The following is a 14,233-nucleotide window of genomic DNA, read 5'->3' as shown; positions in this document are numbered from 1 at the left end:
ATTCAAGATCAGCAAAAATTTCAATTATTTTCTATATAATAATGACACACCAGCTTAACATAAAATTACAGACCTTCATATCACTTGGAGCAAAAGCAAGCCGTTGCAGAGGAGTGAGAACTTTACTGGTTCCACACAACAAGACAGCTGCAGTGTGAATTGTTAGTTCAAATACTGCAGACAGAGAGCTGGAAAGTCCTGGGGTGACAATGATGGGCGCAAATTCATTTTTAACCAAGGCAGCAGCAAACTGCTTCAGTTGATCTTTTTCAAATATCTTTAGTTTAGTGATGCAATTCAAAATTGTGTCACATTGCTAAATAGAAAAAAAGGTAAACCGCATTAGTTAAAACAAATAATTGCTGTAACCAAATATACATCACAGAATTTTTTTATTCTTAGAGTAAATAAATAATGAAATGGTAAAGCAGTTTATTTCATTCTCCTAATCCCTTATATAATGCTATGATGGCTAATTCTTTGTTCCATCATGATTTTGCTATTCTCTGTTTTATTGTTTAAGAACAATTATTCATATTTGTAATAATTCAGCATAGTACTGTACATTGTTTTTGGTCACAAAATGAAGTCTTAGAAAATTCTCTTTATTTCCAATTTTGTTGTATTTCCAATTTATTTGTTTTCCAGAATGTCTGTAAATCACCCTCAAACCCAAACTAATGTTAGCGAAGCCAAAAAGTGAACAAAAAGGCAATTTCATTAATTAAATAAATAATAGAAAAACATAAATAACTATGCAGAAAATATAAGCAACAAAGTAAGAAAAAACTAACAAAGACCCAGCTGCCTTTGGACTTAATCAAACAATAGGGTAGGGTACCTAATGCTTTTACTCACACACCAATGTAATATCCTAGATGGCACTGCTCCTTCCCTTGGCTTATCCAGACATTCTTGCCTCACTTTCAACCACCAGTTAAGCACATGCCAAACGTGTACAGTCAACTCCACATACAATGGCCTAATGGTAGGGAGTAGGGTGTAGTCTACATAAAGCAAAATTTCCAGGGTCAGGAATGGCTTAGGAAATTCCAGGAACATTACTCTTTACTGCTCTAGTGTGTGCTTGGTGTGTGGGTGTGTTTGTGTGTGTCCTGCGGTGGGTTGGCACCCTGCCCAGGATTGTTTCCTGCCTTGTGCCCTGTGTTGGCTGGGATTGGCTCCAGCAGACCCCCGTGACCCTGTGTTCGGATTCAGCGGGTTGGAAAATGGATGGATGGATGGATGCTCCGCATTTTGGCCCCAGGTGTCCTGGATATCCTTGAACCTAGTTCTCCCTTAAAGGGCCAGACAAACAATAAGACTTTCATCTATTATTTTGGGAAACAGGTCCCCATGTATAATGTGCATTCCAGCCTCCACCTACTGTTCTGAAGTCTCCCAGATAACCACTAGTAGGTTCCCATTATTCTTCCACTATATATAATTTCTCAAGTAGTGCTAGCTTCATTCATCTCCTGTCTTATATTTTCCATACCTGACTGTGCATCCTTACACAATAAATATAAATATATTCATACAACAAGACAGCAATCACCTTGTCCAGTTAAATTAGCACTAGTGAAACTCATCAATTAGCCCTAAGGGTACAGCTGGACCAGATCCTGCTAGCATAGCTCTGCAACTCTTGTCCTGACATGAAACAAAAACTGCCAGGAAACCTGCTATAAAGCAGCTACAGAAAGCAATAACTGGAAATTGTCAGAACATTTCAGCACTGAATTTCAAGCTTTACATGAGTAATCACTAGTTAAACTTTTCAAGAACACTTTTTAGGGCACAAACTGTTTTTGTGTAGTGCTCAATAAGAGCATGTGTCTTGTTATTTCTCCTTTCACAATTCATCTGGAGACTTGAGTCATGTATGAGTCAAATAAGTGTAACAGACTCAGAATCCAGTGCAATGTTCCGGCGTGAAGAGCCTATTTATGTTCTACTGAGTGGATATTATTGCTGCAACAGACAGACAGACAGACAGACAGACAGACAGACAGACAGACAGACAGACAGACAGACAGACAGACAGACAGACAGACAGATAGATAGATAGATAGATAGATAGATAGATAGATAGATAGATAGATAGATAGATAGATAGATAGATAGATAGAAGTTTACATGTCCTCGTGGGGAAAATTTGGTTTCTTAAATCTCAATAAAAAAATATATATTTTAAGGAACGACTAAAACAAATAGAAAAACTTCTGATTTGGCTAAAGATAAACAGAGCAGTTACAGTCACAGTGAGGCATTAAGCAGGCATATGCTCATTGGTATAGAGGAGCCCTCATAGAATATTGACACACTTCTGCTGAACACTTTTTTGGCTAAATGTACTCAGCATTAGTATATCAAAGAGACGATGTACAGTGTGATGATGGCATTCAGTTTTGTTTTCATTCTATCCTTTGCTCCAGGGGGTCCAGATCATGTCCCATAGCTGTCCCTATGCTTTTAATTAGTTGGTTGAATCAGTGAGCTTCTCTTGAAGTGATGCTACTGGCCAGCACACCACAGTGTAGAAAATCGCACTGGCCATCATAGTGTTGTAGAAGATATGAAGGATATCACTACCCACTCAAAAGGAGTGCACTCTCCTAAGAAAAAGAGACAACATTGACCCTTTTTTTTATATATTTCCTCTGTGTTACTTGACCAGTCTAGCCTGTCATTGATGTGGACCCCCAAGTGCTGGTAGTAATTCATCACCTCCATATCCACTCCCTGAATAGTGACCAGGTGTAGAGGTTCTTTGATGCAGTGAGAGTCATTAACCACTTCCTTGATTCTGCTGATGTTAAATTGCAAACAATTCTTTCTGTACCAAGAAGTAAAGTTCTCCACCTGACTCCTGTACTATTTCTCCTTTGTTAATATAACCCATTAGTGCTGAATCATACAAGAATTTCCACAAGTGATATGTCCTGGTGTTATACAGTACTTATAGTCTGAGGTATGTACAGGTTGAGCACAACAGATGACAAACTGCGGGCTGTCCGACAGGTAGTCAATTATCCAGAATGCCATAGGCTGCATAAAATCAAAAAACATAATCTTCACAGTGCTGCCAGCTTTGTCCAGAATTAAATAAGTCTCATGGACAGAGAAATAATTGTATCTTCCACTCCTATCTTTGTGTGATAGGCAAACCGCAGTAGGTCTAAGTAGTGTTTTACAAGAGGACTCATATACTTCAGGACCAGCCTCTTGAAGGTCTGTTGTCATAAGGTGAAGAGGTGCCTACCTTCTTTGGAACAGGAACAATGAAGGATATTTTACAAAGCAGCAACACCTATTGTAGTTTTAGTGACAGATAAGTGATGAAACAGAACACTACAAAGTTGGTCCAAATAGGCCTTAAGAATTTGAGAACTGATTCCACCTAGTCCCAGAGTTTTTCCTGTGTGCAGCCTCCTCAGTTGGTCATTAATTAGTTATTGACAGCCCATACTTATTTTCAAAGGTTGATTCATCAGTGGTCATGGTGTGGTCAAGACTGACTATTAGAAGAAGGAGGTGGTGGTGCAAGGGTTGAAAATCTAATAAAAAATTGATCTGGGGGTTAGTCTTGCCTGCATTCCCTTTTAACATGCGACCCTACATTGCTTGAGTCCAGTTATTGTACCCAGTCCAGTTTATTTTCTATTTTAGCTCTTTAAGCTTCCTTCCCTTCACAGCGTTTTCTTCAGCACTCTCTGTACATCCTTCAAACCCAGCCACAGGGGATGCAAAAACCAGTGTGTTTCTTCTAACCAGTCTCAATAAAAGGGGAGGGTTATGTCAGGAAGGGTAAGTGTTGTAAAATTTTGCCAGATCAATATGCAGACAACAGTACAAATTTCCATACTGGATCGGTCTAAGCCCCGGTTAACAACGACCATCACCAGTGCTATTAGCCAACAGGGTGCTGGTGGAAATTTGGCTACTGTTGGCCAAAGAAAGAGAAGAAGAGGATAGGAACTTTGAATGTTGACAGTATGACTGGTAAGGGGACAGAGTTAGCTGATGTGATGGAGAGAAGGAAGGTTGATAAATTGTGTGTGCAAGAGACTAAATGGAAGGGGAGTAAGTCCAAGTGGATCGGAGGTGGATTCAAATTGTTCTATCATGGTATGGATGGGAGCAGAAATGGGGTAGGGGTTGTTCTGAAGGAACAGTATTTTAAGAGTGTTTTGGAGGTGAAAAGTGTGTCAGACAGAGTGATGATTAAGAAGCCAGAAACTGAAGGTGTGATGGTGAATATTGTTAGTGCATATGCCAGGCAAGTAGGGTGTACGATGGATGAGAAAGATTTTCGTAGAGTGTTGGATGATAATGGACAGAGTACCCAAGGGACAGAAAGTGGTGATTGGAGCGGATTTCAAAGGACATGTTGGTGAAGGGAACAGAGGGGATGAGGAGAAAAAAGTCACATGATAGTGGAATTTTAGAAAAGGATGGACATGGCTGTGATGAATACGGATTTTAATAATAAATAATAATTCATTACATTTATATAGCGCTTTTCTCAGTACTCAAAGCGCTATCCACACAGGGAGGAACTGGGAAGCGAACCCACAATTTTCCACAGTCTCCTTACTGCAAAGCAGCAGCACTACCACTGCGCCACCTGTGAGGACAATTTTAAGAAGAGGGAAGAACATAGGGTGACGTACAAGAGTGGAGGAAGATGCACACAGGTACATTATATCCTATGCAGCAGGGTCAATCTTAAAGAGATTGAAGCCTGTAAAGGGGAAAGTGTAGTGTGGCAGCATAGGATGGTGGTGTGTAGGATGATGGCACTAACATGGGTTGTAAACGACATTCTCATATCATCTGATTAAGGAAACTCCACTGTAATTATGTTATTAGACTTAAGTGCAGCATTTGACACCATTGACCATTCTATTTTACTGCACAGGCTAGAAAATGATGTTGGGCTTACAGGCACCATGCTGGCTTGGTTTAGTTCTTATTTATCAAATTGATTCCAATATGTACAGAAATGTGCTGACAGTACTCCATCATTATACACAGAAGTTCAATATGGTGTCCCGCAGGGCTCAGTATTGGGACCTTTATTGTTTTCACTTTACATGCTTCCACTGGGATCTCTCATTAGGAAACATAATGTTAATTTTCACTTGTATGCAGATGACACCCATTTATACCTTTCATTTAAATCAAATGAAGTTTCTCCAATGTTGTCTTTAATTAGTTATGTTAGTGAATTAAAGGAGTGGATGAATGAGAACTACTTGTCTTTAAACACAGATAAAACAGAGATGTTAATTGTTGGAGGGAATGACGCTGATCATAACAATATTTTGTCATCATTTAACTCAGTTGGAATCCCAATTAATTATACAGAATCAGCCCGCAATCTAGGAGTTATCTTTGACTCTAGCATGTCATTTAAAGTTGTCCATATCATGTCCATATCATGTTTCTTCCATCTTAAAAATGCTAGGAAATTAAGGCGCTTTCTAAATAAACAGGATTCTGAGAAAATAATTCATGCATTTAACTCTAGTAGGATTGACTACTGCAATGCGGTGTTCACTGGATGTTCAAACTGTTCTCTATACAGCCTCCAGTTAATCCAAAATGCGGCTGCAAGAATTATTACAAGAACAAGAAAATACGAACTGTCACACACGTGCGCATGGGAAACATCTGAAGGGCCTAAACACTAGTAATTCTATGCCAGGCCAGGGGGTGGTCAGTCTGTACTGACTATCTCTCTCAGTCCCTTGCAGACCTTTCCCGGGAAATCCCGCCTCTTGCCGGTCCCAAGGATGATGTCACTTCTGGGCACGATGACGCCACTCCCAGTTCCTGCAACGATTACGTCAATTCCTTTCCAGGCCTTTAAAATGGCCATCTTGCCTCAGTACAGGCAGTTATGTTCTGGACTCTGAACTTTACACATCGTGTACAAAAAAAAAGCAATTTAGCAGCCGAGCATATTATACGGGTGGCTGCCCCAACTCTTTATAATGTCTATGACTCATTCTTGTGACAGTGATGTAGTCGGCAGGATTCGACTTTCCCAGAAGAAACCGGGAAGGAGCCTTGGATATACTCAGGTAGGAGAGTATCGGGGCCGTGTTTCCGGGTGGGTGGCGTGTTCAGCGGTCCGGAGCAGCACGGTGCAGGCTTCGCTCCCACCAAGGGACAACGAGCCCCTAGTCCTACACAGGGAGAATGTGGAGGAGACCCACCGACGTGGGCTGGTTCCTGGGGGGAAAACGAAAAGGGCTTACTATGTTCTCTTAGAGGAGAGGACTGAGCCGCCCATTGGGACCAAGGCCCCAGAGACATATGGGCTATCCCCAGACCAGCAGGTAAAACACCTACAAGCTTGGGAATATGATCCGGAGAGATCAACCCGGGAGCAAGCTTATGCTCTCTGGGAGCTAGTGGCTCAATGGCTGAAGCCTTTTGAATTAAACACTAGGCAAATTGTGTAGCAGGTGGCCTGCTTTATTTTACTGAAAGGTCTTCCCAATAATTTTGCCCAGCCGGTCTGGGGAGACTTTCATTCCATGGACGAGCTAATAGCTCACGTAAGATCTAAGCCAGCCTCACAATCTGTGAGAGCAGAACAGTCCTCTAGTGGACTCCGTAGGAATTATGTCCCACTGTATAAGTCCCTTCCATATAAACCGAAGCCTGTCCCGATGTCCCCGGGGCACGGGGTAGGCCGCTCGCACGGGAGTATGGAGGGATATGGGTGGAAGGAGGGAGGACGGTTATGTGCACTTAGGAACCCCTGGCTACTGGTCATACGGGAGTGGTAATAATCAAAGGATTTAGAGTTACAGCCCTTCTAGACTCCAGCAGCAAGATCTCTATTGTTGATTGCTATTACGTAGTACCGCGACAGTGGACGAGAAATAAGACCAGTATCCGGTGTATACACGGCGAAACACGTTTATATAAAACCGCCCTGTGTGTCATAAGCTATGAGGGGTTAGTGAAAAAGTTCTCCGTGACGGTCCACCCACACCCACCTTCTCCGGTGATCCTAGGGCGGGACAGGTCTGACACTAAATGCGGTGTACTGATAACTACTCCCCGTAACCCTGTAGGCCTAGTCATAGAAGGGACAAACCCAACTCAGGCTGTTTCCACGCCGTGTAACCTGCCGGAGGAGAGAGATACGGAAGACTCCGAGGAGGACGGGGAGGCTCCTGGGCTATCGCACTTAAACATGTCATCAACCCGGGCCTCAACGAGTCGGGAGGACTCCCCGCCCCTTGAGGTCAGTCTGGACCCTCTCTCCAAAATACTATTTCAATTCAAAAAAACATCGGCGTCTTTCAGGAGAGAGCAATGGAATGACGACTCCCTGAAGTTTGCTAAAAATGCAGTCGTGCTTGTCAATGGCCAACGCACACATTAGCCCATGCCTCGCAGCCCTCACTTTGTACTAGACAACGTTCTGTTATATCGAGTAGCTGATCATAAGGGTGGGGTGCGGAAGTTGCTGCTAATCCCACGAACCTACCGGTGGCAGGTTTGCGAGTTGGCGCACGCCCACCTCGTGGGAGGCCATTTAGGCACCGAAAAGACTCTAGAGCGGATTAAGCTCAGATTTTATTGGCCGGGAATAAATGAGGAGGTTCGCCGTTTTTGCATCTCTTGTCCAGAATGTCAATTACGGCAAATTCCTAGGAGGGACCGCGCTCCTCTCGTTCCCCTCCCCCTGATTGATGTTCCCTTTGAGCGTATTGGGGTCAACATAGTAGGACCTCTGCAGCCCTCAGCCCGAGGACATTAATATATATTAGTCCTTGTAGATTATGCTACCCGATATCCAGAGTCAGTTCCGCTGCGCTCTGCCACTACTAAAGCTATCGCACGGGAACTAGTGGGTGTATTTGCACGTGTCGGGGTCCCTAAAGAAGTCCTTACGGATCAAGGGACGCCCTTTACCTCGGCGACGTTCAAGGAAATGGCCAAGTTACTCAAAATAAAGCACTCAAGGACTGCGGTGTATCATCCTCAAACCTATGATCTTGTCGAGAGGTTCAATCAGACTCTCAAGCAAATGCTGCGCAAGATGGTCAGCACGGACGGGAGGAACTGGGATCAGCTCCTCCCCCTCGTGCTCTTTGCTTATCGGGAAGTCCCTCAAGCCTCTACAGGGTTCTCTCCTTTTGAACTGTTGTATGGACGACAACCCCGAAGATTATTGGATGTACTAAAAGAAGAATGGGAAGGAGAGGCTCTTCCCTCTGTCAATATATTAGAGTATATTGCGCAGTTGCGTGATCGATTTGGAAAAATCTGACCTATTTTAAAAAGTCACATGGAAAAAGCGCAAGAAGCACAGGCCCACTGTTATGATCGTGGCACAGCTCTCCAGGAGTTCCAACCGGGGGATCGGGTCATGGTGTTGGCCCCTACCTCGCATTCTAAGTTGCTTGCCCATTGGCAAGGCCCGTATGAAGTTAAGGAGAGGAAAGGGCTCCTTGATTATTTGGTGAAACAACCCAATCATTGCCCGAGCGAGCGGGTATATCCTGTCAACTTGCTGAAGCTGTGGAAAGAGAGGGATCCCGATCCCTCCTCTGCTCAGCCCCACTCTTTCTTTGCTTCGGTCCCGACTTGAATGCTAAACAGAGACGGGAACTCGAGACAGCGATCTTGTCCGTTCCGGATGTAGTGAGTGAGCAACCCTCTGAAGAAACTCTGATTGCGCATGACATAATGACAGAACCCGGAGTTGTCGTACGAGAACGCCCATACCATCTTCCCGAAGCAAAGAAGGCAGAAGTGGAGCTTGAGATCCAGTGCATGCTGGAGCTAGGTGTGATTGAGGAAAGTTATAGTCCCTGGTCCAGCCCAATTGTCTTGGTCAGTAAGCCCGACGGGAGTTGGAGATTTTGCAACGACTTCCGTCGACTGAATCAAGTCTCCCAGTTTGACGCCTATCCCATGCCTCGCGTGGACGACCTCCTTGAGAGGCTTGGACAAGCGAAGTTTTTGAGCACACTTGACATGAGAAAGGGGTACTGCCAGGTTCCTTTAACGGACTCCGTGAAGGCTAAGGCCACGTTTAGCACCCCTAGTGGGTACTGACAGTACAGGGTCCTCCCATTCGGGTTACATGGGGCTCCGGCAACTTTTCAGCTTCTGGCAGAGAAGTATGTAAGAGTTGTACTGGATATGTACAAGGGAAGTGTGACAGTGGTGAGGTCTGCAGTAGGAATGACGGATGCATTCAACGTGGAGGTGGGATTACATCAGGGATCGGCTCTGAGCCCTTTCTTATTTGCAATGGTGATGGACAGGTTGACAGACCAGATTAGACAGGAGTCCCCGTGGACTTTGATTTTTGCTGATGACATTGTGATCTGTAGCAAGAGTGGGGAGCAGGTTGAGGAGACCCTGAAAGGGAGGTTTGCTCTAGAGAGGAGAGGAATGAAGGTCAGTAAGAACAAGACAGAATACATATGTGTGAATGAGAGGGGGGTCAGAGGAATGGTGAGGATGCAGGGAGTAGAGCTGGTAAAGGTAGATGATCTTAAATACAATAATTCAGAGTAACGGGGATTGTGGAAGAGAGGTGAAAAAGAGAGTGCAGGCAGGGTGAAATGGGTGGAGAAGAGTGTCAGGAGTGATTTGTAACAGATTGGTATCAGCAAGAGTGAAAGGGAAGATCTACAGGACAGTAGTGAGACCAGCTATGTTATATGGGTTGGAGACGGTGGCACTGACCAGAAAGCAGGAGAAAGAGCTGAAGGTGGCAGAGTTAAAGATGTTAACATTTACATTGGGTGTGACGAGGATGGACAGGATTAGAAATGAGTACATTAGAGGGTCAGCTCAAGTTGGACGGTTGGGAGACAAAGTCAGAGAGGCGAGATGGTTTGGACATGTGCAGAGGAGAGATGCTGGGTATATTGGGAAAAGGATGTTAACGATAGTGCTGCCAGGCAAGAGGAAAAGAGGAAGGTCTAAGATGATGGTTTATGGATGTGGTGTGAGAGGACATGCAGGTGGATTAATGTAACAGAGCAAGATGAAGAGAACAGGAAGAGACGGAAAAAGATGATACGGTGTGGCAGCCTCTAACTGGAGCAGCCGAAAGAAGAAGACTCTGTACATCCTTCCGAGCTTCCTTGTCACCAGATTTGAATTCTCTCTTCATATTCAGGAGACGTTTAGCTCATTAATAATTCAGATCTTGAGTAATGGAGTTTATACTACCCTTTTTAACCCTGTCTTAAGTGTGAAATAAGTGATATTAGAATAGTTGTTCCGTATTCCAGAATCACACAATTTTACAGTATTACTTTATCACTGTTATGTGAGATCATATTAAAAAAATATATACATATATACACACATATACATATACATACACACACATACATATATACATATACATATATACACACACACGCACACACACACATATACATGTATATATATAACTTAACAGCTGTGCCATTATGTACAAATATTTGATATTCACTTACAACTTTTTTGGGATGGACATTTGTGCCTGTTCCTCCATATAACATGGTAACCTCACGGAAAATAGCCAAAATCAGGGAAAATGCTTGCTTATTTGCTGGACTGTGACATTTCTGAAAACAGAGATAACACAAATTGCATAAAACATCTTCCAATAACAGAATTATGGTTTCTGAATCAGTTTATATATATATAATATATATATATTATATATATATAATGCCAAATTAAAATGTAATCCTTTTAATCAGAATCCTTGTTTTAACATTTTTTTTGGGTCCTGGCCGATTTCCTATAATAACTAATGTTAAAAAAACTTAATTACAGCAAAATCTTAAGTAGATTTAGCTGTGGATTCTTTTGACTTTTACTCCAGTACATTTTACAGCAAATATCTCAACTTTCTAATCCATTACATTTCTATATGGCGATGCATTACATTTTACAGTTACCTGAACATTTCTGATGTGGACCCTGATCTTCTGTCAGCTCACTGAGCCAGGGGTAGTATGGCATATAGATCACTGTGACCACAGGTGAGCTGAACATGCACAGTGAGGCGGAGCCAGGATGCATCCATGAGCAGACAAAGAACAAAGCAGCTGAGAGGTAGGTCGCTACAGAAAATCTGATTGGCATGGTGGAAGCAGTGATGAAGACACCAATGGTCCATTTTAGAGCTACATGCTAGTGATCTGTGTAAATAGGCTAATTCTATTACTTTGTCTCTCACACCCCCAGCTTATTACACCCCCAGTTTGATCTGGGGACTCATTCTCCACACAGACTAGTCACATGCCCAGAACCTACGCTGACGGAAAACACCTCATAGCCTTTGGCAATGGGTGCAAACTAAGCAAGATGGAGCCAGTAAACAAAGAACTGGAAGGGACTCTGAGAAACATGTCATCATTTGCTGGTGTTTGGACCCCAAAAATAAACACAAGGAAGCTTGACTCACCTAGGAAGACAAGTTTGAAGGCTGGCCATTACGATGACACATGCTTATGGGAAGCTTTCTGGAACAGATTTCAAGCTACCACAAATGGAAGAGGATTGAAGGAACAAACAGTGCAGTTGTTAGTGGCACTGGATGGAGAAACTTTTAGAAGACTGATCATACAGAACACCTTATGAACCTGTGCACGCTGTTGGCTGCTATTGAGTGGAAGGGCAAACTGGATTACAACAGTAGCTATGTGCCTGGGGGGTGAATGCTTAGTGAAAGAGGGGGGAAGTTTGCAGAAGAGATTCAGTTCTTGGTGAAATGGGCTTATCCTCGGTTTTCATCAGATGATCTGGCATAACATATCTTTTTGTTAGGCTTAACACCTATAGCAATGCGCTGCTACATCTGTCCCATCAGGCCTGTCAGCTTATGGAAAGCATTACAGGAGGTGCTGGACTATAAACGTGTGCTGGGTGTGGAGCCTGTGCAAGGTTAATTGGCTGACAGGACTGATACAACACCTGTGGTTGAATGTGTCCATCTCAAGTGTGGACCCAGGGGTGGTATACTGTATATGTATATGCTTCAGTTTATTTTCGAAGTCAGAAAACTACATACCTCTGTACCTTTCCTTTTGCAAACTCATTCTAGGCTATATATAATATTACATAGTAAAAAAGAGCAGAATATTTTTTTTTCATACAGGTGAGGGGACGCTGGCGCACACATGTTGTTGCCGCTCCTCCCTGTAAACAACACTTTTCGCAAAATTCGCCTAATTCTACACTTTCTTACGCTTGTTTTATTTCTTTTATTGTATGTATAGTTCGTGGATACAGCTGACTCGAATTGTATGGATTTGGATTAATATTTACAGATTTTATGGACTCTACTTTGACTGGGAACAGCTGAGTCTGTGGATCACGGGATGAGAACCTACAAACATTTCTTTGTACCTGGCAATCTAGGACCTCGGGATGATCTGCCTCTGTGATTATATTAAATTCGCTTTGCTGATCTGCTCCCGTTTCATCTTACAGTAGGCCTACTCTAGGCTACGACTGGGAACTGATCAGATGTTCATACTAATCTGGCTTTTGGCTCCGGGGCGATCATGCCTGAAACTACCAAGCGTTACTGTTTGTGGCTTTGTATTGGAACCTCCAAATCCTGCTACCTCCTCCTGCTATGCTTTCTGCTGCTTGCTATCGCCGCTCACCGATGCTACCACACCCGCCTGACCTACTGGTTCCGCTGTGCTGTGCTGCTTCTCCACTGCTATCCTAATAAATATTGCCCAGTATCATGCTAAAATACTCTCATGACAAACTCCTTCTTATTAAAAAGTTTGTCCAGAGCAAATGGTCTAACTGGAACATCCTAAAGGACGCCGGTATTTTGCAGCACCCGAAATATATACATCGCGGGTCAGGTCGCCGCCACCGCCGGGCTGCGAATGAAAAGACCACTGGCAGCATTTGCTCAGGAATACACCATCCTTCTCATGACCCTGGAAATAGAATTGTCAGTGTGCCAAATTTGCATTATGTGGAAATAAACCCTGATCGCGGCTCTGTGCAGAAAGAAGCCTCATTAACTAATATTGCACTATTTAACTCGAGGTCTCTTAATGGCAAAGCATTGGTGCTGTCAGAACTCATCACTGACACCAAACTTGATATTCTGTGTCTAACGGAGACTTGGCAAAAACCAAACGAATTTGCGTCTCTCACAGAGGCGACTCCAATTGGTTTCACTTTCCACACAGAGCCTCGAAGCTCAAGACAAGGCGGCTGGCTTGCAGTAATTGTCAGAGCAGACTTAAACATTAAACGAATCCCAATTGACTGTCCATTATCTTTTGAGTGCCTGGCTCTTAAACTAATAACGAAATCAGGTCCTGTCTCACTCATTGTTCTTTATCGTCCCCCAAAATACAATGCATCCTTCTTATCCGATCTGATTGAACTTTTGACCCACCTAAGCTCTTACACTCAGAGAATTATCCTTCTTGGTGATTTCAACATCCATATTGTCACCCCCACATCTAAACTGAGAAATGAATTCCTATCCTTACTGGACTGTTTTGACTTGACACAACATGTTGATTTTCCAACCCATTCTGGCGGTCATATATTGGACCTAATCTGCACTTCTGGACTATCTGTTGCCAACATTTACAGCACTGATTTGGGACTCTCCGACCATAAAGCAGTATTTTTCACACTCTCGTTACCTCTCCCTCCTCTTACCTGTAAACGACAAATTTCTTACAGAAACCTTAAAAATATCTGTCCCTCTATCCTTTCTGGATCCATTTCTGATCTTTTACTGTCTGCACCTATTCCATCAACACTAGATAGTTTTGTTGACCACTATAACTCAGCCCTTCATTCAGCATTAGATAAAACAGCTCCTTTAAAACATAAGGAGGTTTCCTTTAAACGCTCAGCTCCTTGGTATAACTCAGAATTGCGATCTATGAAAGCAGCTGGCCGACGCCTTGAGAGAATGTCACGTAAGACTGGCCTCACCGTGCACATCCAGGCTTTCTCTGACCACCAAAGAGCTTACAGAGAAGCACTAACTTCTGCCAAGAACACCCGTTATGGCAGAATAATAGAAAGTGGCCATGATAACCCAAGGGTTTTGTTCTCTGTAGTTAATAAACTACTCGAACCCGCATCTGGTCCAACTACCTCTTCTACTGAAGTCTGTGAGGAATTCCTCCACTTTTTCCGTAACAAAATTAAAGATCTAAATAATTCAACTAACATAAATATATCATCT

The 14,233-nt window shown here is 43.1% G+C and overlaps 1 protein-coding gene across 1 annotated transcript in view; it reads right to left on the bottom strand.

Annotated features, from left to right (window-relative positions):
* Nucleotides 1-14,233, bottom strand: part of LOC114664444 (E3 ubiquitin-protein ligase rnf213-alpha-like) — a 282,755-nt gene that overhangs the window by 58,399 nt on the left and 210,123 nt on the right. Inside the window, exons 36-37 of the mRNA XM_051918957.1 lie at nt 10,497-10,607; nt 74-316 (exon numbers count right to left, since the gene is read on the bottom strand). Of these exons, the coding sequence (XP_051774917.1) occupies nt 74-316; nt 10,497-10,607 (354 nt within the window). The remainder of the gene's footprint in view (nt 1-73; nt 317-10,496; nt 10,608-14,233) is intronic.

Source organism: Erpetoichthys calabaricus, chromosome 14 (assembly GCF_900747795.2).
Source record: "Erpetoichthys calabaricus chromosome 14, fErpCal1.3, whole genome shotgun sequence".
NCBI lineage: Eukaryota > Metazoa > Chordata > Cladistia > Polypteriformes > Polypteridae > Erpetoichthys > Erpetoichthys calabaricus.
This window is presented reverse-complemented; position numbering and strand designations above follow the sequence as displayed.